Raw genomic sequence first — 27,764 nt, 5'->3', positions numbered from 1 at the left:
CACATAGTTTATGAGTCCTCTTAGTGTCTTAATACGGGCTCGCTTCCCACAATTCTTGGTCCTTTCCCACACTCCCCTTCTCCCACTATTCCAAGACCTGAGTTTCCAGTTAGAAGAAGAAGACTGCAGATTTATACCCCGCCCTTCTCTCTGAATCAGAGACAGAGAGCGGCTTACAATCTCCTATATCTTCTCCCCCCACAACAGACATCCTGTGAGGTGGGTGGGGCTGAGAGGGCTCTCACAGCAGCTGCCCTTTCGAGGACAACCTCTGCAAGAGCTACGGCTGACCCAAGGCCATTCCAGCAGGTGTAAGCGGAGGAGTGGGGAATCAAACCCGGTTCTCCCAGAGAAGAGTCCGCACACTTAACCACTACACCAAACTGGCTCTCTTCCTCCCCAACAGACACCCAGTGAGGTGGGTGGGGCTGAGAGGGCTCTCACAGCAGCTGCCCTTTCAAGGACAATGCCTGTGAGAACTATGGCTGACCCAAGGCCATGCTAGCAGGTGCAAGTGGAGGAGTGGGGATTCAAACGCGGCTCTCCCAGATAAGAGTCCGCTCACTTCACCACTACACCAAACTGGCTCTCTTCCTCCCCAACAGACACCCAGTGAGATGGGTGGGGCTGAGAGGGCTCTCACAGCAGCTGCCCTTTCAAGGACAATCCCTGTGAGAACTATGGCTGACCCAAGGCCATTCCAGCAGGTGCAAGTGGAGGAGTGGGGATTCAAATGCGGCTCTCCCAGATAAGAGTCTGCACACTTAACCCCCACACCAAACTTAGCTCTCTCATTTTGGATCACACGGTCAGGAGGTAACCAGGATCCCCCCTCCCCATTTGACGCACACACTTAACAATCAAGACACGGCAAATGCCTGAGGACTAGACACTTAAGAGGTTCCTAATAGCAGCATTCCCATATACATTGGAATGAAAAAAAAAGGCACACTCTGGAAGAGAAATTTCGACGAGGGAAGGAGTGGGTTTTTTTGGGGGGGGGGGACACAGTGTCTTTGGATTTGCACAGCTTGGTTCGAGGTTTGAGCTGTTCCCCTCTTAATCAGATTGTCTTGTGCCCCGGAAACAGCTGGCTCTAACCTCAAGGCCACCGGGCTGCGGATTTGAGGTAAGACTACAAAGGAGAACTATAGGGATTGAGGATATGGAATGTGGAAGAGTGGGTGCAGGGGAATTAGGCGGGGGCCCAGGGCACTGAGAATGCAGGGCCCCTCCGCACAGCATGGTCCACAGTTGCCCCAAAGCTAGGGGGCCTTTGTAGTATCAAGGCTTCACTGTGCTGGTTTGCATCCCGTTGGCCGCGGCGTTCAGCAGCACCCCCTTCCGGTAGGGCAGGAGCGAGGGGTTGTTGAGGAGGGTGTATGCCAGGCACCATCGGGCACAGTTCTGTTTGCGGTGGGAGGCTTTCTGTGCCGGCTGCTGCATCAGCATCACCCCTGCAGAGAAGGAACACAAGCGAGCTCAGTAAAAAAAACCCAGCGCACCGAAAGGTCTCCACTCGCTGCCAACCACCGCTGGCCTTGGAGGTGACGGACAGCTAAGCTTGCCTGTTCTGGCTTGGGAAAGGCCTGGAGATTTGGGGGTGGAGCCTGGGGAGGGCGAGGTTTGGTGAGAGAAAGGGCCTTTGTGGGGTTTAGGGTTGCCAACCTCCTGGTGGCTCCTGGAAATATCCTGCTATTATGCCTTGACCTGGATAGCCCAGGCAAGAAGAAGAAAAGGAAGAGGAAGAAGACCGCAGATTTACACCCTGCCCTTCTCTCTGAATCAGAGTCTCAGAGCGGCTTACAATCTCCTTTATCTTCCTCCCCCACAACAGATACCCTGTGAAGTGGGTGGGGCTGAGAGAGCTCTCACAGAAGCTGCCCTTTCAAGGACAGAGTCTCAGAGCAGCCTACAATCTCCTTTCCCTTCCTCCCCCACAACAGACACCCTGTGAGGTGGGTGGGGCTGAGAGAGCTTTCCCAGAAGCCACCCTTTCAAGGACAACTCTGCGAGCGCTACGGCTGACCCAAGGCCATTCCAGCAGCTGCAAGTGGATGAGTGGGGAATCAAAGCTGGTTCTCCCAGATAAGAGTCCGCACATTTAACCACTACACCAAACTGGCTCTCTCCAATCCAAGAGTCCAATCTCATCAGATCTCGGAAGCTAAGCAGGGTTGACTCTGGGAAGGACTTGGATGGGAGACCTCCTTGGAATACCAGCAGTTGGGAGCGGGGGCAGGCTTTTTTCAGCCACTTCTCTGATGATCCTCCAGGCCCCCAGTAGGGGTCAGTCACCAGAGGTCGCCATGACTTCCAGGTGCAGACACACACAAAAAACAAAACAAAAAGAGAGAGATATCCTGCTATTACAATTCATCTCCAGGCAACCAAGATCAGTTTCGCTGGAGAAAGTGTCCAACCGGAATAATCACCAAAGGAAAATGTAAAAGATGCAATTATTTACTGCAGTTCATTAAAGTGAAGACACTCAATCAGACTTACAAACTATGAACGCAATAACAATTCAATACTCATTCATGCCAGTTTCGATAGGGATCACAAAAAAATACTCATTCATGTCAACTACAATAGGCACTCTTCCGGGATTAGAAACGAATAATGTCCCTTTAAAACTTAAAGTCTTGTGTTCCAAAGACACTACAAGGGAGCATCAGCTCCAATCGTAGAGAAGGGTGTCTTGCTCCCTGCCTTAATTCCACCCCTACGAAGGGAAGCGAGTAGGCTAGGGATAACAGAAGGAGTGTGGGCGCTTACAGCCTCCATTTCCACCAACCATTGGAAGAAAGGGGCTTGTATCCACTTTCAGCTTGAAAATTTCGGTAGTGGACTTTTGAACTTTAATTGGTCTTTGCTTGTCTTCGTTGGGACTTCACTGATTCAAATAATTGGATTTCACTGAGCTAGGATGCGGTGTAGCACGTGCCTGTTTGGGAAGTGATATAACTTTTGTATGGAACCGAGAGTAGGTTGTAGAAATGATTTGAATATTTCAATATCTGTGTTGCCAATCATTCTCAGCCATGGGCTTCTGCTTTCGCTCTCGCCTGGAGGTTAGGCAACCAAAAGAGTCACATGGTATGTAGAACTGGAGAACAACCGCAGAGTGCCAAGTGCAACAGGCTTCTAATTTGAATATGATATTTAGAAGACTGAAGACTGCAGATTTATACCCCGCCCTTCTCTCTGAATCAGAGACTCAGAGCGGCTTACAATCTCCTATATCTTCTCCCCCCACAACAGACACCCTGTGAGGTGGGTGGGACTGAGAAGGCTCTCACAGCAGCTGCCCTTTCAAGGACAACTCCTGCGTAAGCTGTGGCTGACCTAAGGCCATTCCAGCAGCTGCAAGAGAAGGAGTAGGGAATCAAACCCAGTTCTCCCAGATGATGAAGAAGAAGACGACTACAGATTTATACCCCGCCCTTCTCTCTGAATCAGAGACTCAGAGCGGCTTACAATCTCCTCTATCTTCTTCCTCCACAACAGACACCCTGTGAGGTGGGTGGGGCTGAGAGAGCTCTTACAGCAACTGCGCTTTCAAAGACAACTCCTGCGATAGCTATGACTGACCCGAGGCCATCCCAGCAGCTGCAAGTGGAGGAGTGGGGAATCAAATCTGGTTCTCCCAGATAAGAGTCCGCACACTTAACCACTGCACCAAACTGGCTCTCACATTTGAACATTTAAAGATGTAACGTTCAATAAAATTCCCAACTTCCAAATGTCTCAATGTATTTACTACACATATCTTGCATCAACAAGAAAGTGTGGAAAACTCAGTCCAACAATTACATCACAGGTTCGCTAAGGTTGACAGTATGTAGAATCACTCCCAACTCCGGTTTCGCCCGTCGCTTTACTGCTGGTGCTGTTACATGTCGGAGTTTTCCGCACGTTCTTGTTGATGCAAGATACATACAGAAAATAAATCGAGACATTTGAAAGTTAGAAATTTTATCGAACGTTACATCGTTAAATATTATAATTGCATCAGGAGCCGGCTGCACGCGGTGTTCTGCGTACGTTCTCCAGCTCACCCGGAGGTTGACACCACTAGACACAACCAGGGCTGGATTAATAGTTAGACCAAGTAGGCACTGACCTATAGGCTCCCACACCTTTAGGGGCCCAAGGCTGGCTCCCTCCCCCCCCCGGTTTCCCCCCTGCTTGCAGCCCTTCCAGCCTTCACATGCAGCCAGCAACTGAGCTGCTCTTGGCCCGACTTGCCTGGTGAGGCTGCTGCTGGCGTCGTCTCCACCTCTCCCCCACAGCTTTGTCAAAGGGGCTTTGGAGAAGGTGCTTGCAGGCTGCAGCGGGAGCTGTGGGTGGCAGGGTGGGCACTCTGAGATAATTTGCGAAGGGGCCCCCAAGATTTTGACTGCCTAGGAGTCTCCACAGGGTTTAATCTGACACTGGACACAACCTCCCCCCCCCTGTACCGTCTTGCACAAGGATCTAAATAAAGAACGGAAAAAGCAGGCCTTGTGTACACAGAAGGGGATATCTTCTGCACGGCTGGCTGCCGGCGATGGAATGAGAAAGAGACTGCGGTTTGCTGTTTCTGAAAACTTGTTGGTGCAATCCACCCTCGCTCGCTTCCCAGGGACAATTGGCTTTGGCAGCTTTTTCGCATTCGTCCACAGCGAGGCGGAGAAGGGGACGGAACACTCACCTTCTTCTATGTCGCTGGGCTGGAGTTCCTTCGGCCCCTGCGGGCTTTGCGATTGGAGAAGCAGCGAGCAGAAAGCTTTCATCGCCGGGTGAGATTGACTGACCTCAATTTTTAAGTAGTAACAATAAGTGCGGAAGCCTGGAAGGAAAGGAGGGGTCCACATGTGAAAGAATCCAACGGAGCACAGAGCACACATCCATCAAGAAGAAGAGGAATTGAAGATTTATACCCTGCCCTTCTCTCTGAATCAGAGACTCAGAGCGGCTCACAATCTCCTTTATCTCCTCCCCCACAACAGACACCCTGTGAGGTGGGTGGGGCTGACAGAACTCTCCCAGAAGCTGCCCTTTCAAGGACAGCTGTGCGAGAACTATGGCTGACCCAAGGCCATCCCAGCAGCTGCAAGTGGAGGAGTGGGGAATCAAACCTGGTTCTCCCAGATAAGAGTCCGTGCACTTAGAGCTATGGCTGACCCAAGGCCATTTCAGCAGCTGCAAGTGGAGGAGTGGGGAATCAAACCCGGTTCTCCCAGATAAGAGTCCGTGCACTTAGAGCTCTGGCTGACCCAAGGCCATTTCAGCAGCTGCAAGTGGAGGAGTGGGGAATCAAACCCGGTTCTCCCAGATAAGAGTCTGTGCACTTAGAGCTCTGGCTGACCCAAGGCCATTCCAGCAGCTGCAAGTGGAGGAGTGGGGAATCAAACCCGGTTCTCCCAGATAAGAGTCCGCGCACTTAGAGCTCTGGCTGACCCAAGGCCATTCCAGCAGCTGCAAGTGGAGGAGTGGGGAATCAATCCCGGTTCTCCCAGATAAGTGTCCGTGCACTTAGAGCTCTGGCTGACCCAAGGCCATCCCAGCAGCTGCAAGTGGAGGAGTGGGGAATCAAACCCGGTTCTCCCAGATAAGAGTCCGCGCACTTAGAGCTCTGGCTGACCCAAGGCCATCCCAGCAGCTGCAAGTGGAGGAGTGGGGAATCAAACCCGGTTCTCCCAGATAAGAGTCCGTGCACTTAGAGCTCTGGCTGACCCAAGGCCATTCCAGCAGCTGCAAGTGGAGGAGTGGGGAATCAAACCCGGTTCTCCCAGATAAGAGTCCGCGCACTTAGAGCTATGGCTGACCCAAGGCCATCCCAGCAGCTGCAAGTGGAGGAGTGGGGAATCAATCCCGATTCTTCCAGATAAGAATCCGTGCACTTAGAGCTCTGGCTGACCCAAGGCCATCCCAGCAGCTGCAAGTGGAGGAGTGGGGAATCCAATCCGGTTCTCCCAGATAAGAATCCGTGCACTTAGAGCTCTGGCTGACCCAAGGCCATCCCAGCAGCTGCAAGTGGAGGAGTGGGGAATCCAATCCGGTTCTCCCAGATAAGAGTCCGTGCACTTAGAGCTCTGGCTGACCCAAGGCCATTTCAGCAGCTGCAAGTGGAGGCGTAAGGAATCAAACCCAGTTCTCCCAGATAAGAGTCCGCGCACTTAGAGCTCTGGCTGACCCAAGGCCATTCCAGCAGCTGCAAGTGGAGGCGTAAGGAATCAAATTCGGTTCTCCTAGATAAGAGTCTGCGCACTTAACCACTGCATCAAACTGGCTCAACTCATGTGCCAAAGGAAAACAAAGGGAATTTCCTTCCTTATAGCAAAATTTAAGCAGCCCAGTGGCAGCTTAAGGATCCCCAAAGTTTAACTCTGGGTATAAGCTTTGGTGTGCGTGCACAGAGACTTGAAGAAGTGTGCATGCATACAAAAAGCTTTTACCCAGAATTAAACTTTGTTGGTTTTAAAGGGGTCCGCTGGACTCAGACTCTTGTTCTATTACTTCAGACCAATACAGTAACCCACCCGAATCGATCATATTTTAAGATTAGCTTACAAAGGCAAGGATTGGTCACTGCATAAAAATGTCACGGATAAACCAGATTTGGTTCCCAACATTAACAAGCCTCAATTTCTTGGAGTCGTGCGTGGGAGACAAGATCGATGACTTAGGAAGTCTTTGACCCTACTCTCCTTTGTTGTGAAACCTGGATGTGAATGGCTTCTGTTATTAGGAATTTGTTTCTTTCTCAAGTAACTGGGATAAAGGTAAAGGTAGTCCCCCCGTGCAAGCGCCAGGCATTTCCGACTCGGGGGTGATGTCGCATCACAACGTTTTCATGGCAGACTTTTTTTTTATGGGGTGGTTTGCCATTGCCTTCCCCGGTCATTGACGCTTTCTCCTCAGCAAGCTGGGTATTCATTTGACCGACCTGGGAAGGATGGAAGGCTGAGTCAACTTTGAGCTCGCTACCTGAACCCAGCTTCCGCAAGGATCGAACCCAGGTCGTAAGCAGAGAGCTTGGACTGCGGTACTGCAGTTTTATCACTCTGTGCCACGGGGCAGTAACTGGGATAGCAAACCACAATTTAATCCTTTTATAATGTCAATTTGTGGGCCAGTAGCTATCCGCAATTTGTTAAGGCGGATTCAACAAGCAACTGGAGTTATACTGAAGAATTTCAAAATGTAGGGTCTTCAATCCTGACTCCATGTTTGAGGGGAGAAAAGAGGAGGTGAAAGGGCAGAGAGAATGCAAGAGCTTGGGAATTTCAAGACCAGTGATGTCGCAGACATGGAGAGGGGGACTTCCACATTCAGAGGGCACTAAGCCTCTGAATCCCAGAGCCAAGAGGCAACATCAGGGGAAAGTCTCAGCCTCTCTGTCCTGCTGGTGGCCCTCCAGAGGAACTAGTTGGCCACTTAGTGAGACAGGAGGCTGGACTAGATGGACTATCAGTCTGATCCAGCAGTGCTGTTCTGATGTTCCTATCCTCCATGTTCAGAGACAGTCAACCTCTGAATCCCAGAGCTAGGAGGTAACATCAGGGGAAGGCCTTGGCCTCTATGCCTCTATGCTGTCTAGAGGAACTGTTGGCCACTGTATGAGACAGGAGGCTGGACTAAATGGACCACTGGTCTGATCCAGCAGGGCTCTTCTGATGTTCTAATGAAGGCCTCGGCCTCTCTGCCAGGTTGTTGGCCCTCCAGAGGAACTGGTTGGCCACTGTGTGAGACAGGAGGCTGGACTAGATGGTCTGATACAGCTAGACTAGATGGTCTGATCCAGCTGGGCTAGATGGTCTAATCCATTAGGGCTTTTCTGATATTCTTATGAAGGCCTCAGCCTCTATGCCCTGTTGCTGGCTGTTCAGAGGAACTGTTGGCCACTGTATGAGACAGGAGGCTGGACTAGATGGACCACTGGTCTGATTCAGCAGGGCTCTTCTGAGGTTCTTATGAAGGCCTCAGTCTCTCTGCCCTGTTGTTGAGCCTCCAGAGGAACTGGCTAGCCACTGTATGAGACAGGAGGCTGGACTAAATGGACCACTGGTCTGATCCAGCAGGGCTCTTCTGATGTTCTTATGAAAGCCTCAGCCTCTCTGCCCTGTTGTTGGCCCTCCAGAGGAAGTACTGGCCACTGTATGAGACAAGAGGCTGGACTAGATGGACCACTGGTCTGATCCAGCAGGGCTCTTCTGAGGTTCTTATGTTCCTTAACAACTGTGCATCATTTGTTTGCATCTAGTTAGAACCAAACACAGTCTTGGCTAATACGATTTAACTAACAGTATAATGATATGATCCAGCATGGATGTAAAAAGGCTATTTTTGATTTCTATTCTGACTCCTTTCCTCAGAGGCTTATGCCACTTTTGCCAAGAAAAAGATGCACGGAGGCAAAATCATGACCTCCAGAAGTAAATAAGCCAGATCGGTTGTTAAATGTTTCGCAACCAAGCCCAATAATTAATATGTTCCAGCAGAGGAATGCATTTTTTAGATATCCAGTCCACCAGACATTCCTCTTTCATTTCCCCAAATTCCCCCTAATTTCCTGTGGACTCATTTTAAGCAGGGACACTGTAAGATGCAGAGCTACAACTGGTCTCACTTTCTTGAGTTAGGCTTCTGTAGTTAGAAGGAGCCCTGAACTGGATGGCCCAGGCTTCTTTTGATCTTATCAGAAGCTAAATAGGGTCAGCCCTGCTTAGTATTTGGATGGGAGACCACCAACGATGTCCACGGTTGCTGTGCAGAGGCAAGCAATGCCAAGCCAACTCTGTATATCTCTTGCCTTGACCTGGATGCTCTAGAGAAACTTGATCTCATCAGACCTTGGAAACTAAGCAGGGTCAGCCCTGGTTAGCACATGGATGGAGGACCACCTAGGAAGTCCAGGTTTGCTATGCAGAGGCAGACAATGGCAAACTACCTCTGAACATCTTTATCTAGGTGACTCAGGCTAGTCTGATTTCAGAAGACAGGCATGGTTAACTCTGGTCAGTACTTGGGTGGGGGACCACCAAGGAAGTCCAGGGTTGCTACACAGAGGCAGGCAAGGGCCAACCACCTCTCAAGGTCTCTTGCCTTTATCTGGATGGCTCAGGCCAGCCTGATCTCAGAAGCTAGGCATGCTGAGCTCTGGTCAGTGCTTGGGTGGGGGACCACCAAGGAAGCCCAGGGTTGCTACACAGAGGCAGGCAATGGCCAACCACCTCTCAAGGTCTCTTGCCTTTATCTGGATGGCTCAGGCTAGCCTGATCTCAGAAGCTAGGCATGGTCAGCTCTGGTCAGTACTTGGATGGGGGACCACCAAGGAAGCCCAGGGTTGCTACGCAGAGTCAGGCAATGGCAAACCACCTCTGAACATCTTGTGCCTTGAAAAGCCTTCAGGGTCACCATAAGTTGTCAGTGATTGATGGCCGTTTGCACGCACACAGTTAGAAGGAGTAAGGTAGAAAGGGAAGGAAGTGTGCTTGCATGGGGAGACAAGCTTGCGTTTCTCTTACCTGGATCAAAGGCCTCCACTCCATGGCTGAGGAGGCTAACGTCCAGCTGGCAGAAGTGGACGACATTGTAAAGCGCGGAAATCACCACCCTCCAGACACCTGCGAGGACTCCCACCAGTACGTTTAACGGGAAGAGCAGATATGTCAGGATGTACAAAGCTCGCCTGCAGAGGGGGGAAAGCAGAGGTCACCCTCCTATGTCCTCCTCCGGGGAGGCCTTGCCGTCCAGTTGTAAATGGGCCTGTCGCTTGTCTGTGACAAAAAGAGCACTGAGGTTTCCTTAATTGCTGCAGATGTTTCCTCCGCGGGAGCTAATTGCCTGGAGACGTTCTCCAGATGGCTTTCTCATTCAAGGACTTGGTGGATTGGACAGAAGGTCTCTCTAAAGTCCAGCGTCCTCCTTCCAGCCGGGGTGGAGCAGATGCAGCGGAGAGCTCACAAGCTGCGTGCCCTCGAAGCTGACTTAGTGTGAGCCAACTCACAGTTTTTTAGTCTCCAGCTCACACATTTTTTTTGTCTTAGCTCGGGAAAAATGGCCCCCGAGCGAGCGAATTTATGCAGTAGCTCGCAACTTTTAATGCCAGTAGCTCACGAAGTAAAATCTTTGCTTACAAGACTCCACAGCTTACAGCAGGGGTGTCCCTCACAAGTAGTCCTGAATTTTGCATAGCAACTAGCAAAGTGGCAACACGGTATATTACAGGAGGAAACAGCAGCCACTGCATATATAAGCAATAAAGGATTTATAAACCAATACAGAAAAGCCTCTTCTTTGTTTTCCATCGATGCCTCATACACAGTACAAAACCCACAACAGGAAATATAGATCCCGTTCTCTTAGAAGCATTCCAATTCTTATGCAGAAGAATTCATGTTTTAAACGAATCCTTCTGCAGAAGGACTGGAATACTTCTAAGAGAACTGGATCTGTATTTCCTGTTGCGGAACCCATCCCCTTTGGAAAAAAAGGTCTTGTGCTCTGTGTGAGGTATCAACGAAAAACGAATAAGAGACTTTTCTATATTGGTTTATAAATACTTTATTGCTGCTGCATAGGCAGCCCCGCAGGAGGGAGTAGACAGAGACCACCCAAACAGAGGCTGTTTTATTATTAGGGTTTGTAGAATCTTTCGGGCTCAAGTGCCGTGTTCTACTGGAGAAAGTTTTTCTTCCAGACGTTTCGTTCCAGACGTCTGGAAGAAAAGCTTTCTCCAGCAGAACACGGCACTTGAGCCCGAAAGATTCTACAAACCCTAATGATGATGCCAGCCGTGAAAACCTGAAATCTTAGAGGCTGTTTTAGCTCAGGAAGATGGCCCGAGGGGGTGGGTGGGTGGATGGAAAGGCTGAAGCCCCTCCCTGTTCAATGCCATGGTCCCAAACAATATTGGGCCCTGCCACACTTCGGCAGCTTAGTTCCCCAAAGCACCATTTAGCTGCAAAAAAGATCCTTTGGGTCAGAGGAGTCCTGAAATTAGGATTGGCAGCCTTCAGGGAGAGCTTGGGAATCTCTTGGATTTACAACTGATCTCCAGACAACATAGATCAGTTCAGGGGTGGAATTCTAGCAGGGGCTCCTTTGCATATTAGGCCACACGCCCCTGATGGAGCCAATCCTCCAAGAGCTTACAAGGCTCTTTTTTGTAAGCTCTTGGAGGATTGGCTACATCAGGAGGGTGTGTGGCCTAATATGCAAAGGAGCTCCTGCTAGGATTCTACCCCTGACTACAACTAATCTTCAGACGACAGAGTTGGATTCCCCCCAGGAGAAAATGGCTGCTTTGGAGGGTGGGCTTTATGGCATTACACCCCTCTGAGGTTCCTCCCCTTTCCAAACTCCACCCTCTCCAGACTCCACCCCTGAAATCTGACTGGAGAGCCAGTTTGGTGTAGTGGTTAAGTGTGCGGACTCTTATCTGGGAGAACCAGGTTTGATTCCCCACTCCTCCACTTGCAGCTGCTAACATGGCCTTGGGTCAGCCATAGCTCTGGCAGAGGTTGTCCTTGAAAGGTCAGCTGCTGTGAGAGCCCTCTCCAGCCCCACCCACCTCACAGGGTGTTTGTTGTGGGGGAGGAAGGTAAAGGAGATTGTGAGCCTCTCTGAGACTCTTCGGAGTGGAGGGCGGGATATAAATCCAATATCTTCATCTACCTCACAGGGTGTCTGTTGTGGGGGAGGAAGGTAAAGGAGATTGTGAGCCATTCTGAGACTCTTCGGAGTGGAGGGCGGGATATAAATCCAATATCTTCATCTACCTCACAGGGTGTCTGTTGTGGGGGAGGAAGGTAAAGGAGATTGTGAGCCATTCTGAGACTCTTCGGAGTGGAGGGCGGGATATAAATCCAATATCTTCATCTACCTCACAGGGTGTCTGTTGTGGGGGAGGAAGGGAAAGGAGATTGTGAGCCGCTCTGAGACTCTTCGGAGTGGAGGGCGGGATATAAATCCAACATCATCTTCTATCTTCTTCTGAAATCTCCAGAAGTTTCCCAACCTGGACCTGGCAACCATAATTGTGACCCTTAGCTCGACACTTTTCATTAACTAGTGGGGTGATGACACTTTATATTGATATGGCAGTAAGTTAAGTTATACACAGCACGGAGATGTCTTTTCTTTTGTCATTCAGGGCGGACAAAAGGAAGGGACGTCTTCAAACCATGCATAATTCATCTCGTGGAGCTCTCTGCCTTGTGCCCATAAAGGGTCCTGAATTTACGGTCCATTATCTTCATTAGATGCCTTTCTATTCCATTTTCTCCTCAGTGTGCATCTTTTGTAGGAACATCTATTGTATTTCTCTTTATTAGTCTTTAATAGGAAGTCTATCACAGCTTCCCTTAGCACGAGGGAGGTGCGTGCTTGTGCAAGGATTCCAAATTTATGTTCTGGTGGGTTTTTTTTGTTAATTCACTAGTGCTCAATCACACCCACAGGGGCAGAGGGCGACACGGAAGATGGTGGACGCTTGAAGAGGCAGCTCCCGGCTCACAGTCCCTTCTCGCTCCTCCTGCTCCCATTCCCAACTATTTCTTTCACCTGGCATGGGCAAACGAACTGCAAGGAACACCAAGGCAGCCAAGAAAACTCCTGCGAAAGCCACACCGAAGCAGCAGGTACTAAACTTTCTTCCAACGAGCCCCGGGCCCTTACCTCACTCTGAAATGGCTTCCAGCTCTTCCCCAGGCCCTGCTCAGGAAGAGGGCTCTTTATTAACAACCCAGACATTTCAAGCGGCGATTTCACGCTTGGAGGACTCAATAGGGGCCACAATGGGGGAGAAGATCTGCAAAGCTATTACCCCTTTACAATTAGAACTAAAAAAAATTAATGAAACGCTTTCAGCAGTCACTCAAACTGCAGACTCAGCGCTGGAAATGGCTACGGTGGCCCATGAGGCTGTACAAGCCCTGCAAAGCTCAGACCTATGGCTCCATGAGAAGGTGCTTTACCTGGATAACAGATTAAGGGCTGCTAACCTGAAATTTAGAGGCCTGCCAGAACAGGTGGAAGAGAACCAGGAGGTAAAAACCTTCATTGCCTCATGGCTTGCTTCAGCCCTCCACCTCCAAGATGGAGTTGCCCCTCTTATTGATTCTGCCTACCGTCTGGGGGCATTACAGCCCAAGTCAAAAGACTTTTCAAGAGACATACTTGCCACGGTTCCAGACTCCAGGACCAGAACCCTGATTTTACAGAGAGCCCGATCTGAAGAGGGTCTACTCTACAAGGGCAAAAAGATCCTGGTTCTAGCTGACCTTTCACCGGAAACCTTGCAGCATAGGAAAGAAATGAAGCCGATTCTAAACTCACTATTTGAACACAAAATACGCTTCCGCTGGGCTTCTCCTATCCAGATACTGGTTGTTCATCAGGGCCTTCGGCTAACAGCTTCTGATTTCACCTCCGGCTGTGATCTTCTTAAACAACTAAACATTGACTCTCCTTCATCTCCTGACTCAAGTGGGGCTACCTCATCTCGTTCAACCAACCCACCGTTTTCTTTCAAGCCAAGAAGACGACGCTGACTTCTCCATGGACGTTCAGTTCACCTCCTGCTACTTCCATCTCCTGCTACTGATCAGTTGTATTTGCACTACCCATGCCATCTTGTTCTGGTTCAAGGGAGCGGGGTTTTTTTTTCTTTCCTTCTATTATGTCACATTGTTAAGGGAACAGCCGGGATGTTCCTCCTTTTTGCTCCCTCCATATTAGATTGTATATTTCTTATATACTGAGTAAAGTTGCATTGTTTCCTGGTTGGAAACAATGAACAGTTTAGTAAGATTTATGTTGTTAATATTGTTGATTTGTTTTTTCAAGGGGAAAAGGTACCTTTTACTGGTGTTTATCTATGGCCTTTTTCAGACGGTGCTTTTTGACCAGCACTGGTATGTTTTGGTATACTCTGGCCATGGACCTCGAACTCAGTGGATTCCTTTAGCGGTGTTTGGGTTTTCGGAAATTTTTACATTTATATTGAAATGTGGTTTGTGTTTGTTCAATTTGGTTCAGACAAATATGGTTGCTGTTGTGAACCTAGATTTTGGCAGTCAGGTCACTAATCCTGGTACTTCCACCCCAATGTTCTCTCTTTGTTTATTCTGTGTTGTGAGAACAAGGGAAACCTGGCCATTGTTACCTGTTTCTTCTACTTTTCCCCATCATTGTTATACAGAGCCCCAGTCCGGGTTTTACAGGCGTTATATGGATCTTAACAATGTTTTTTTTTACTTTAATGTATCTAAATTATGTCTGACTTAAAGTTAATTTCTCTCAACTGCAGAGGCCTTAACAACATTATTAAAGCCAAGCGGCTTTCTTCTGCCTTGAAAAAAAAAAAAAATCACACCCACAGACCACACAGAATATTAATGTAGCAAGGCTTTTTTTGTAGCAGGAACTCCTTTCATTTCAGGCCACACACAGCCGTGATGTAGCCAATCCCCCAAGAGCTTACAGTGCTCTTAGTACTGGGCCTACTATAAGCTCCTGGAGGACTGGCTCCATCAGGGGTGTGTGGCCTAATATGCAAAGGAGCCCCTGCTAGAATTCTATCCCTGGACCCTGTACTAAGAGCCCTGTAAGCTCTTGGAGGACTGGCTCCATCAAGGGTGTGTGGCCTAATATGCAAAGGAGCCCTGCTAGAATTCTATCCCTGGACCCTGTACTAAGAGCCCTGTAAGCTCTTGGAGGATTGGCTCCATCAGGGGTGTGTGGCCTAATATGCAAAGGAGCCCCTGCTAGAATTCTATCCCTGGACCCTGTACTAAGAGCCCTGTAAACTCTTGGAGGACTGGCTCCATCAGGGGTGTGTGGCCTAATATGCAAAGGAGCCCTGCTAGAATTCTATCCCTGGACCCTGTACTAAGAGCCCTGTAAGCTCTTGGAGGATTGGCTCCATCAGGGGTGTGTGGCCTAATATGCAAAGGAGCCCCTGCTAGAATTCTATCCCTGTACCCTGTACTAAGAACCCTGTAAACTCTTGGAGGGTTGGCTCCATCAGGGGTGTGTGGCCTAATATGCAAAGGAGCTCCTGCTAGAATTCTATCCCTGGACCCTGTACTAAGAGCCCTGTAAGCTCTTGGAGGGTTGGCTCCATCAGGGGTGTGTGGCCTAATATGCAAAGGAGCCCCTGCTAGAATTCTATCCCTGGACCCTATACTAAGAGCCCTGTAAACTCTTGGAGGATTGGCTCCATCAGGGGTGTGTGGCCTAATATGCAAAGGAGTTCCTGCTACAAAAGCAAGCCTTGAATGTAATACATATAATCATATCACAGGGTCACATCACCAGCTTTGGGTAGGGCAATTCCTTGAGATTTTGGGGGTGCAGCGTAGGGAGGGTGGGGTTTGAGGAGGGCAGGGACTTCAGCTGGGTATAACTCTGTGGAGTCCACCTCCCAAAGCGGCCATTTTCTCCAGCTTCTGACCTCTGCAGCCTGGAGATCAGTTGTCATTCCAGGAGCTCTCCAGCTACTACTGGAAGTTGGCAACCCTATCGTACCAAGTTCACTTTGAGGGGGAAGTGTTTTATTCATGCTCTCATACACATTAGCAAGTATTCCCTGAAGAACTGCAAACCCGCCCCCCCCCCCCCACATACAATGGAACTGAAATTTGTGGCGAGCCAGGCATGTATAATACTCCCTCACAAGATTCAGAAATGATTTCTTTAGAAAAACAGAATGTTTGAGGACTCATGAACGCAGGGGTGGAATTCTAGCAGGAGCTCCTTTGCATATTAGGCCACCCCCCCCCGATGTAGCCAATCCTCCAAGATAAAAAAGAGCCTTGTAAGCTCTTGGAGGATGGGCTACATCAGAGGGGTGTGGCCTAATAAGCAAAGGATCTCCTGCTAGATTCCCACCCCTGCATTAATACATCTGGCTCCATTTCAGCCACAAGAGGAGGTAGTTTGGAGCAGCACAGATGCAGCTGAGGAGAAACTCGGAAGCATCCATGATCTGGAGCGTCATTATTTACGCAGCTCCTGCGTTGCTTCCCCTGGCTTAGCCACCCAGGCTCTCAGGTGATGGTTCACTATCAACGTCACCTGTCTTCTTCAGTCACCTGTTGGTCAACTCCTTTTGGGAATGGGCTTTTTCAAGGAAACAGAAGTGTGTCAGCAGGTTCTGAGCAAGGACAGATACCACCAAGGTCAACCAGAAGGGCCTAAACAAACAAACAAACAAACAGACAAACACAAATATGCAATTTCAGATGTGTTGGTCTTCAGTAGAAAACCTAGGTTCTAGTCGCGTAGTGTCATAGGAACCAACAAGATTTTTGGGCTATGAGCTTCTGAAAGTCAATATTCGCTTCATCAGATATTTCCTTGGGTATCTGATGGAGAAGAAGAAGGTTTTTACATCCTGCTTTTCACTAACCAAATGAGTCTCAGAGGGCCTTACAATCTCCAGTTTGGCGTAGTGGTTAAGTGTGCAGACTCTTATCTGGGAGAACCGGGTTTGATTCCCCACTCCTCCGCTTGCAGCTGCTGGAATGGCCTCGGGTCAGCCATAGCTCTCGTAGAAGTTGTCCTTGAAAGGGCAGCTGCTGGAAGAGCCCTCTCAGCCGCACCCACCTCACAGGGTGTCTGTTGTGGGGGGAGAAGGTAAAGGAGATTGTAAGCCGCTCTGAATCTCTGAAAAGAGCGGGGTATAAATATGCAGTCTTCTGCTTCTTTCCTCCCTTTTTCTCCCCACAACAGCACCATGTGAGCAGTTTTCCCTCTAAGTGTGAGCTAGCTCGCAGCTTTGTAGCTTCCAGCTCACACATTTTTGTCTTAGCTCAGGAAAAATGGCCCCAGAGCAAGCTAACTGATGCAGTCACTCACAACTTTAAGGCCAGTAGCTTGCAGAGTAGAATTTTCGCTCACAAGACTCCACAGCTTAGAGGGAACATTGCCTGTGAGATAGACAGAGCTGAGAGAACTATGACTGGCCTAAGGTTTCACATGGAGGAAGAGTGGGGAATCGAACCCGGCTCTCCAGCTTAGAGTCTGCTGCTCTTAACCGCTACACCACACTGGCTTTCTCGAAAACTTTGACTCTCGATAGCTTTGCAAATCCCTGAAAATCTTGTGGCTTTCTGCTACTGGAGATAAATCGAGTTGCTCCACAAATGTATAGTTTTAACTTGGGTTGTTTCTGTAATGCAATCCATTTTAAACCACTTTAGATGTTTTCATTCCACCCAGGGAAGCCTGAAAAAATGTAATGTTAAGAGGATGCAGAGAATTCCCTAAGGACCTTTCCAGACCATGTTTTTTCTTTGCACAATAAACACACCGTAGCGACCGCTAAGAGCAAACCAGACATCTTCTGTCAATCAAGAGCTTCCTTACAGAGGAAATCGCATTTTCTTTGCTTTTTTGCATTGCTAGGAAAATACAATGAATGTGCCCATTGCTATTAGTTGTGTACAGATGTGGTTACATAAACAGCAGAGGCATCTCTATACGTGTGCACTGGAAACAAGATGCACCGGAAACAAAAATAAACATATGGAGCAGAGGTCCATCAGTGCCTATTAGTCACAGGGTATAGATGGACCAAAAAGAGCCCCATGGCGCGGAGTGGTAAAGCTGCCGTACTGCAGTCCTAAGCTCTGCTCATGATCTGAGTTTGATCCTGGCGAAAGCTGGGTTCAGGTGGCCAGCTCAAGGTTGACTCAGCCTTTCATCCTTCTGAGGTCGGTACAATGAGTACCCAGCTTGCTGGGGCGGGGGGAGTGTAGATGACTGGGGAAGGCAAAGGCAAACCACCCTGTAAAAAGTCTGCCGTGAAAACATTGTGAAAGCAAGGTCACCCCCGAGTCGGAAAGGACTGGTGCTTGCACAGGGGACTATCTTTTTTTTAAAATAGATGGAATATTGTGTCTGGGGCAGTGATGCTCTGTATTCTTGGTGCTTGCGGGGGCAGTGGGAGGGCTTCTAGCGTCCTGGCCCCAATGGTGGACCTCCTGATGGCGCCTGGTTTCTTTGACCACTGTGTGACATAGAGTGTTGGACTAGATGGGCCACTGGCCTGATCCAACATGGCTTATGTTCTTATTCCATCTCCCCATTCTACACAGAAGCCCTGACCTGGATAGGCCAGGCTAGCCCAATCTCAAAAGCTAAGCAGGGCTAGCTTTGGCTAGTATTTGGAAGGAATACCAGGTATGTGACACAGAGGCATGCAATGGATATCCACCTCGGAAACATCTCTTGCCTTAAAAACAAGTCTAGCTCGCCACCTAGTGGAATATAGCGCTAAAACAGCTAGAACTACCGGCTGCCAGACAATTTTAGGATCTCCTGGCTATATCACACACACTACCATATGACACTTCCATATAATAATAATAATCATAAATTAATTATTATCTCCACTCAGAGATTTAACTGCTTGGGAAGGAATGCTTACCACATGTTCTCTGCCACTTTAAAGAGGTACATGTTGGCGCCGGATTGCAAAGGGATGACCACAAGGAAGGTGAAAGCCACGGCACAGGTGAAAAACACAATCTGTTGAATGAGCAGACCTTGGGGAAGACAGACGACCGGTTATACACAAGAGGCACTGACAACACTGGGCATGTCTGTTCCTTAGGCTTGCCTAGTTCCAAGTGGGGTCTTGAGGCCCCCCAGAATTACAGCTTATCTCCAGACTTCAGAGATCAGTTCCCTCAGAGAAAACGATAGCTTTGGAGGGTGGATTCTGCGTAATTACAACCTTCAGGGCTTTTTCTGTCGGAAAAGCCCAGCAGGAACTCACTTTGCCTATTAGGCCACACCTCCTGTCATCAGCGTTGTTTTGCACAGGGCCTTTTTTTGTAGAAAAAGCCCAGCAGGAACTCACTTTGCCTATTAGGCCACACTCCCTGACACCAAGCCAGCCAGAACTGCATTCCTGTGCGTTCCTGCTCAAAAAAAGCCCTGGCAACCTCGTGGAGGCCCCTCCCCTTCCCAGACTCCGCCCCCCCACTTTCCAGGAATTTTCCAACCTGGAGCAGAACATCTTCTCACCCAAGCAGGTGAAGGCAGCCTGGAAGGCGGCGAAACACATCCAGCAAACAAGGGCCTGTTGGGAAGGCTGGAGCTGGCGGGGACGATGGAAAACATCGACGCCCGCCCCTCGGTACAGGCGCTGGAGGTTGATCCTGAAAAGGTGAGGAAGAAACAATAAAGCAAGCCGCACAGTTTTCACATTATTATATACTGTATGATTTTGTTCTATTTTTAGAATTTTAACCCCCCCCCCCAAATTAATATGCTTACAGATGGGGTTGCCAAGGCCCCCAAATTGCTACGGCAGGGGCGGCCAACGGTAGCGCTCCAGATTTTTTTTTGCCTACAACTCCCATCAGTCCCAGCTATTGGCCATGCTGGCTGGGGCTGATGGGAGTTGTAGGCAAAAAACATCTGGAGCGCTACCGTTGGCCACCCCTGTACGGTACCATAGAGTTTCCTCCCAAATTGCTAGAGCGTCCCCACGTGAAACCATAGGGTTTCAACCAAATTCATAGAGCGTCCCGTGTGAGGAGTCCAGTGCGATACATCACTTCTGGGTGACATCATTGCACCGCGTGGTGACAGGCTCTTTTGGGGGCGGGGATTCCCCCGGCGGTCTTTCCCTGCTGGCAGGTTGGGGCCTGCCAAACTGAGGTATCCCCTGCCCCTGGCAGGAACTTGGGAGCCCTGCTTACAGAGCATCATAGAAAGTAGTTTATGACTCATATCAATATTACGCATTCAGTAGTATGAAATCAACATTTAAGTAATATCTTTTGAACCTCGATTAAGAATCAGTTATAATTTATCATGATTGTGGATTTTTCTATCTTTTTAAAATGTATAGGCTACGGATTATTGGCATATGCTTGACACAATCTTTTTTTCCTTCTGCTTTCTCTTCTCCTTTGAGGTAATTGTAATCACAAATATTATGATATGGATAGTTTTCTCTTATACTGTTTATTAAAGGTAAAGGTAGTCCCTTGTGCAAGCACCAGTCGTTTCCGACTCTGGGGTGACGTTGCTTTCACAACGTTTTCACGGCAGACTTTTTACGGGGTGGTTTGCCATTGCCTTCCCCCGTCATCTACGCTTTCTCCCCAGCAAGCTGGGGGCTCATTTTACCGACCTCGGAAGGATGGAAGGCTGTCAACCTCGAGTCGGCTACCTGAAACCCAGCTTCCGCTGGGATCGAACTCAGGTCGTGAGCAGAGAGCTCAGATTGCGGTACTGCAGCTTACCACTCTGCACCACGGGGCGCCTTATACTGTTTATTAGATTTTTTAAAAAATAATCTATGGGCATCTTTGCAAACTAAGTTCTCACCTGTGCCTCACCAGGGACCTCATGAGCATGCTGAAAGTCAACAGGCAGGAGACGACGAGGGAGGAGACGAAACACACTGCAAAAGAGGAGCGGATGGAGTTGTTAAAGATGATGATGATGATATTGGATTTATACCCTGCCCTTCTCCCTGAATCAGAGTCTCAGAGCGGCTCACAATCTCCTATATCTTCTCCCCCCACAACAGACTCCCTGTGAGGGAGATGGCACTGAGAGGGCTCTCACAGCAGCTGCCCTTTCAAGGACAACCTCTGCCAGAGCTATGGCTGACCCAAGGTCATTCCAGCAGCTGCAAGTGGAGGAGTGAGGAATCAAACCTGGTTCTCCCAGATTAGAGTCCCTGCACTTAACCACTACACCAAACTGGCTCTCAAGAAAGAAGCGGCCAAAGGGAGGCAATGGACTGCAGCTCCTAGCAGGGAAGTTGCAATGTTTCTTTTTTGGCATTCACGCTTGAAATGCTGTGTACGTTTTGGTGCTATGTTCATCGTGCCTGTCCATTTTGTGGGGTATGACCCATGCAAGGCTTTTTTTGTAGCAGGAACTCCTTTGCATATGAGGCCACACCCTCCTGATGTAGCCAACCCTCCAAGAACTGACAGGGCTCTTCTTACACGGCCTACTGTAAGCTCCAGGACGATTGGCTACATCAGGGGTGTGCAGCCTAATATGCAAAGGAGTTCTTACTACAAAAAAAAGCTCTGGAGGCACGGGTGGGATTCTAGCAGGAGCTGCTTTGCATATTAGGCCACACACCCCTGATGGAGCCAACCCTCCAAGAGCTTACAGGGCTCTTAGTACAGGGTCCAGGGATAGAATTCTAGCAGGGGCTCCTTTGCATATTAGGCCACACACCCCTGATGGAGCCAACCCTCCAAGAGCTTACAGGCCTCTTAGTACAGGGTCCAGAGATAGAATTCTAGCAGGGGCTCCTTTGCATATTAGGGCACACCCCCTGATGTAGCCAATCTTCCAAGAGCTTACAGGGCTCTTAGTACAGGGTCCAGGGATAGAATTCTAGCAGGGGCTGCTTTGCATATTAGGCCACACACCCCTGATGGAGCCAATCCCCCAAGAGTTTACAGGGCTCTTAGCACAGGGTCCAGAGATAGAATTCTAGCAGGGGCTCCTTTGCATATTAGGGCACACCCCCTGATGTAGCCAATCTTCCAAGAGCTTACAGGGCTCTTAGTACAGGGTCCAGGGATAGAATTCTAGCAGGGGCTCCTTTGCATATTAGGCCACACACCCCTGATGGAGCCAATCCTCCAAGAGCTTACAGGGCTCTTAGTACAGGGTCCAGGGACAGAATTCTAGCAGGGGCTCCTTTGCATATTAGGCCACACACCCCTGATGGAGCCAATCCTCCAAGAGTTTACAGGGCTCTTAGTACAGGGTCCCGAGATAGAATTCTAGCAGGGGCTCCTTTGCATATTAGGCCACACACCCCTGATGGAGCCAATCCTCCAAGAGCTTACAGGGCTCTTAGTACAGGGTCCAGGGATAGAATTCTAGCAGGGGCTCCTTTGCATATTAGGCCACACACCCCTTACAGGGATCTTAGTACAGGGTCCAGGGATAGAATTCTAGCAGGGGCTCCTTTGCATATTAGGCCACACACCCCTGATGGAGCCAATCCCCCAAGAGTTTACAGGGCTCTTAGTACAGAGTCCAGAGATAGAATTCTAGCAGGGGCTCCTTTGCATATTAGGCCACACACCCCTGATGGAGCCAATCCTCCAAGAGCTTACAGGGCTCTTAGTACAGGGTCCAGGGATAGAATTCTAGCAGGGGCTCCTTTGCATATTAGGCCACACACCCCTTACAGGGATCTTAGTACAGGGTCCAGGGATAGAATTCTAGCAGGGGCTCCTTTGCATATTAGGCCACACACCCCTGATGGAGCCAATCCCCCAAGAGTTTACAGGGCTCTTAGTACAGAGTCCAGAGATAGAATTCTAGCAGGGGCTCCTTTGCATATTAGGCCACACACCCCTGATGTAGAGAATCCTCCAACAGAAAGCTCTTTTTTGTAAGCTCTTGGAGGATTGGCCACATCAGCTGGTCCTTTGAAAACAGGGTGTTGGACTCAATGGACCGCTAGTCTGATCCAGTATGGCTACTCTTGTGCTCTTATTCCTTGTAGCCTCAGTGGCCTGTTCCTCCTGCCACCATTCTGCTTTTTGCCCACTTTTTTTCTTTTTTTTTTTAAAAAAAGAGAGAGTGAGAAGAAAAGGAAAGTCAAGAGCATTTCAAAAATGTCACTGCAGAAAGAAGACTGGCCATGACACCTTGTCAAAAGAACCTCGTTAGGTAGCGTTGCCAGGAAAAGATTTTTTTAGATCACGCATCAGAGCATTTCCCGGTTTGTAAAGGCACGCTGCTACGGCTCCATGTGCCGAAAGCTGCAAGGACAACATCACCACGAGGAAGAGAGGCTGTATTAGCTGGAGGCGACAGGACCAACAACCCGGCTGCCGGTCTGTCATTGGCTTTGAATTCCCCTTCCCCCCCTCCTCCCTCCTCCACCCCCCTGGCTTTGCACTCCCCCTTCCGCTCCTCCATCTGCTCAATCCCACCAGATCTCAGTAAGTCTCTGCAAAACGTGAGCATCTGTAGGGTGGAAGTGTTGGCCGTGGAGCATTCCTGCCTCCTTTGATTCTTGGCATTGGCCGCTGCTTCTCGTCGCTGGCGAAAGGCCCGCTCTTGCAAACAGAATGAGCATTCTCCCCCTCTCTCAAAACCAAACATGTCTAATTGTCCTCCATGACAAGGGGTAGTCAAATCGGTCTGTAATATCTTACTGTACTATCCGACTGCGCTGATCTGCTGTACCGTCCTGCTATATCATCTTATTATACCATCTTGTTAGACCATCCTGTTGTACTGTTACTTTTGTAATTGGTTTTTATTGTGATGTTATTTTCAGGTAGACGGCTTGAGGTTGACTCAGCCTTCCATCCTTCCGAGGCCGGTCAAATGAGTCCCCAGCTTGCTGGGGGGAAAGTGGAAATGACTGGGGAAGGCAATGGGCAAACCACCCCGTAAAAAGTCTGCCGTGAAAACGTTGTGAAAGCAACGTCACCCCACAGTCAGAAATGACTGGTCCTTGCACAGGGGACCTTTTCTCCTTTCCAGTTGTGATGTTATTGTGATTTTATTATTTATGATGTACTCCGCTCTGAGCCCGCATGGGGAATGGGCGGAATGTAAATAAACTAATGATGATGATGATGATAATAATTATAATAATAATAATAGAGCTAGCTTCGAATCCAGGACTACCTTAGACCAGTCCCCCACTAGCCTTATGCCGGTCTCATGCTCCTCATCTCCGCAGGGCTTCTGTCGGATTCCACACGATCTGCCCTGGGGTTGCAACTCGCTTTGCCTTTTTCGTGCGGCAAACAGAAACCGGTTTTTAGAGGATCTTGTTTGCTGCGTGAAAGAGGCGGAGCGAGTTGAAGCCTCGGGGCAGCTTGTGCGAAATCTGACGGAATCCCCGCGGAGAAGAGGAGAGTGAGAGCGAGGGAAGGCGAGTGGGAAATCGGTCTTAGAGACCAACGAGATTTTCAAAGTCAAAGATCCCTTTCTCAGCTACCTTTGACTCTCAAAAGCGTATTCCCTGAAAATCTAGATTTCAAAGATGTCCTGGACTTGGATCTGTCTCTAATGTCCTGTAATGTGATGAGGCTATCCAAAGAGACCACAGAAACCAAATACCAGGAGCATTCCACTTTCCCCACTGACCAATGCATAATGCTTAGGGTTTCCAGGTGTCGTCTATTCAGACTGGCAGCAGCTCTCCAGGGTCTCAGGCAGAGGTCTTTCCCATCGCTTCTCCTACCTGATCCCCTTAACTGGAGATGCCAAGGATTGAACCTGGGACCTTCTGCATCTAAAGCAGAGGCTTTACTGTTGAGCCACAGCCACTCCCACAGTTGGGCGCATACAGGGTTGTTGTTTTTTTGCAGGAACTCCTTTGCATATTAGCCCCCACACCCCTGTTGTAGCCAATCCTCCTGGAGCTTACAGTAGGCCCTGTACAAAGAGCCCTGTAAGCCAGGGGTAGTCAACGGTAGCTCTCCAGATGTTTTCTGCCTACAATTCCCATCAGCCCCAGCCATCAGCCATGCTGGCTGGGGCTGATGGGAGTTGTAGGCAAAAACATCTGGAAAGCTACTGTTGGCCACCCCTGTTGTAAGCTATTGGAGGATTGGCTACATCAGGACGTGTGACCTGATATGCAAAGGAGTTCCTGCTACAAAAAAAGCCCTGGGCACCTACATACCATGCATACATAGTGCATGTGCTTTATCGAATGTAGAACTTGGACACAACAAATCCCAAACCGGAGAAGACTCACCTTCTAGGGCCCAGACGTAGTGCTTGGCTATTGCCAGCTCCTTGTCTCCGGGAAGGCCCATGGTGTTTTCACTGGGGATGAGGCCGAACTGGACTAGCAAGGCGGTCACGTCCTTCGTCATGCCTGACCTCACTATCTGGATGTTGGGGACAAACGTCACTAGAAGCAGAAGAGCCACCTGTGGGACCAGGAGATTGCAAATTAGGTGAGCAGGGAGAGTTGACCCAGTTTAATAATAATAATAATAACTTTTATTTATATCTCGCCCTCCCCGCCGAGGCAGGCTCAGGGCGGCTCACAGACATGGCATGTGCCATGATTACGATGAATACATTATACAATAAAATGCAATAAAATACATTCAAATAAATTAATTAAAACCACAACAGTTAAAGGTGCTATAGTACAAGACAGTATATATCAGATGGCTAGGTGTCACTTCAGGATTCAGTCTTGTAGGCCATTTGAAAAAGGACAGTTTTACAGGCCCTGGGGAACTGATTATAGTCCTGCAGGGCTCGAACCTCCGCTGGTAGTTGATTCCACCAATGGGGAGCTGTTATTGAGAAGGCCTGCTCTCGTATTGTTTTCAGTTTGGCCTCCCTTGGTCCAGGGATCTTTAGGAGATTTTGGGAGTTAGATCTCAGTGCTCTCTGGGGGATGTATGGAGAGAGGCGGTCCCTAAGGTAGGCAGGTCCTCGGACATATATTTATGGGAAATTTTGATGAAGGTTACAAGGTAAATTGTCGGAGCAACTAAAATGATTCAGGGGATGGAACGCTTTCTCTACATAGAAAGGTTGAAGAGGTTAGGGCCAATACTCCCTTTAAGCTGTGGAGTCTTGTGAGCAAAAATTCTACTTTGTGAGCTACTGGCATTAAAGATGTGAGGTACTGCTTAAATTACTTTGCTCTGGGGCCATTTTTCCTGAGTTAAGACAACATTTTGTGAGCTGGAGGCTAAAAAACTGAGCTAGCTCACACTAACTCAGCTTAGAGGGAACATTGGTTAGGGCTCTTTAGCTTGGAGTGAAGGTAAAGGTGGTCCTCTGTGCAAACACCGAGTCATTACTGACCATGGGGTGATGTCAAATCATGACATTTTCTTGGCAGACTTTTAACGTGGTGGTTTGCCATTGCCTTCCCCAGTCATCTACACTTTTAACCCTAGCAAGCTAGGCACTCATTTTACCAACCTTGAAAGGATGGAAGGCTGAGACAACCTTGATCTGGCTACTTGAACCCAGCTTCCGCCAGGATCGAATTCAGGTAGTGAGCAGAGCTTGGACTGCTGTACTGCAGCTTTACCACTCTGAGTCATGGGGCTTACAGCTTGGAGACACGATGGCTAAGGGGTGACATGATAGAGGTTTACCAAATTATGCATGAGACAGGAAAAGGAAAGGTCCCCTGTGCAAGCACCAGTCGTTTCTGACTCTGGGGTGACGTTGCTCTCACGTTTTCATGGCAGACTTTTTATGGGGTGGTTTGCCATTGCCTTCCCCAGTCATCTACACTTTCCCCCCAGCAAGCTGGATACTCATTTTACTGACATGAGATAGAGAAGGTAGAAAAAGAAGTACTTTTCTCACAATACAATAACTCATAAGTACGTCATGAAGTTCATGAGCTGTGGCTTAGAACAGATCAAAAGAAATACTTCTTTACCCAAAGAGAAATGAACACATGGAATTCACTTCCGTAGGAAGTGGTGGCATCTACAAACATAGACAGCTTCAAGAGGGGATTGGAGAGGTCTTCCGGTTTGGATTTCATGGAGAATTGACAAGCTTTCCAGTGGGGGAGCTCACCACAGCCTCTATTCTGGACAGAGAAGGTGTTTTAATACCTGCTGTCTATATCATCTAGGCAAGATGATGGCCAAGATTTGCTTAAAGTTCTGAGGAGAGGTACTTTGGCTAACAAGAAATCCCGGGGTGGTGGTGGTTCCTTTTTGGCTTTGAAGAGTCTCCAGAGAAGAACCGCTTCCAATATCTATAGAGGGTATCTGGGGTCGTTAAATTGACATAAATTCAACGTGCCAAGCTTCTTAAGGGCTAATTAATCATGGATGAGAAACAGACCAGTGTGTTTGATGTCGGGACTTCAAAGGTAAAGAGATTTTTATCTGTTGCTCCGGGACTAAATTGGGAAATATTTGGAAGGCAAATGAAGGTCTGGACACATAAACAACTTGTAATAATAAAGAAGGAGGAGGAGGGGGAAATCTTGGACTGAGTTAAACAGATATAAGGCTTAAAAAAGGCAAAAGCTGATATTGTTTGGAATTTTTGTGGTCACTCCCCCCCGCCCCCCGAGAGTGGAAGAACTGCAGATCAACAAGTTATTATAGGAAATGACTTCTGGGAACATCGTGAGACTTCACAACCATAGATAACAAGACTTTGTGGCAAGTGTGGGCGGAAGAGGCCATCAAGGGAAGGGAAAACTACAGGTTTTTTAAGCCCCCCTAGGACTAAACCATAGAGAAACATCGAGCTCCATTTTGGGAAATTATAACTTTTTAAAAATTAATATCTGGACCCAGGGGCATAGGAGGATGGCGATTTTGGGCTTTTCTGAAAGGGCATGCCCTAATCTATAAGACTAGACCATTTAAAAAGAATTGGTGACTTCAATTGTAAAGCCTATATTTATAATGGGAAGGCAGTAATGTCAGCCCCAAAACCATTACAGACAAGAAGAGGGCAAAAAGGCTGATAAAAAAGAACAGATGGATGTCATGGAAGCTAGATTGTCTAAACTGATTAAAGATTCTATAAGTGATTGTAAGAAGGAATTAAAAAAAGATATAGAAGTTCTCAGTAAAGAGTTTAAATCAGTATCCAAAAAAATCCAAGAGGTGGAAGAGAAAGTGAAAGACCATGATGAAAGAATTAATACAGTGGATTCCACTATTAAAAAATTGCAGGACAAAGCAGTACTGCAGGACTGCAAATCAATGGAAAATCAGATACGTTTGAGAGGTGTGCCTGAAAAGGATGGTGATTTAAGGAAATACATAATAAGGATTATT

At 48.6% G+C, this 27,764-nt stretch overlaps 1 protein-coding gene across 1 annotated transcript in view; it reads right to left on the bottom strand.

Moving 5' to 3' along the window:
- Window positions 1-1,263: 1,263 nt before the first annotated feature.
- The window catches only part of STRA6 (signaling receptor and transporter of retinol STRA6), an 87,449-nt gene continuing 60,948 nt past the window's right edge, over window positions 1,264-27,764 (bottom strand). Inside the window, exons 11-18 of the mRNA XM_060259991.1 lie at window positions 24,728-24,905; window positions 20,344-20,419; window positions 19,030-19,163; window positions 18,428-18,545; window positions 16,089-16,190; window positions 9,516-9,679; window positions 4,697-4,834; window positions 1,264-1,457 (exon numbers count right to left, since the gene is read on the bottom strand). Of these exons, the coding sequence (XP_060115974.1) occupies window positions 1,285-1,457; window positions 4,697-4,834; window positions 9,516-9,679; window positions 16,089-16,190; window positions 18,428-18,545; window positions 19,030-19,163; window positions 20,344-20,419; window positions 24,728-24,905 (1,083 nt within the window). The 3' untranslated portion in view covers window positions 1,264-1,284. The remainder of the gene's footprint in view (window positions 1,458-4,696; window positions 4,835-9,515; window positions 9,680-16,088; window positions 16,191-18,427; window positions 18,546-19,029; window positions 19,164-20,343; window positions 20,420-24,727; window positions 24,906-27,764) is intronic.

This window comes from Heteronotia binoei, chromosome 19, assembly GCF_032191835.1.
Source record: "Heteronotia binoei isolate CCM8104 ecotype False Entrance Well chromosome 19, APGP_CSIRO_Hbin_v1, whole genome shotgun sequence".
Lineage (NCBI taxonomy): Eukaryota > Metazoa > Chordata > Lepidosauria > Squamata > Gekkonidae > Heteronotia > Heteronotia binoei.
Note: the sequence above shows the minus strand (reverse complement) of the source record. Positions and strands in the feature narration are given on the sequence as shown.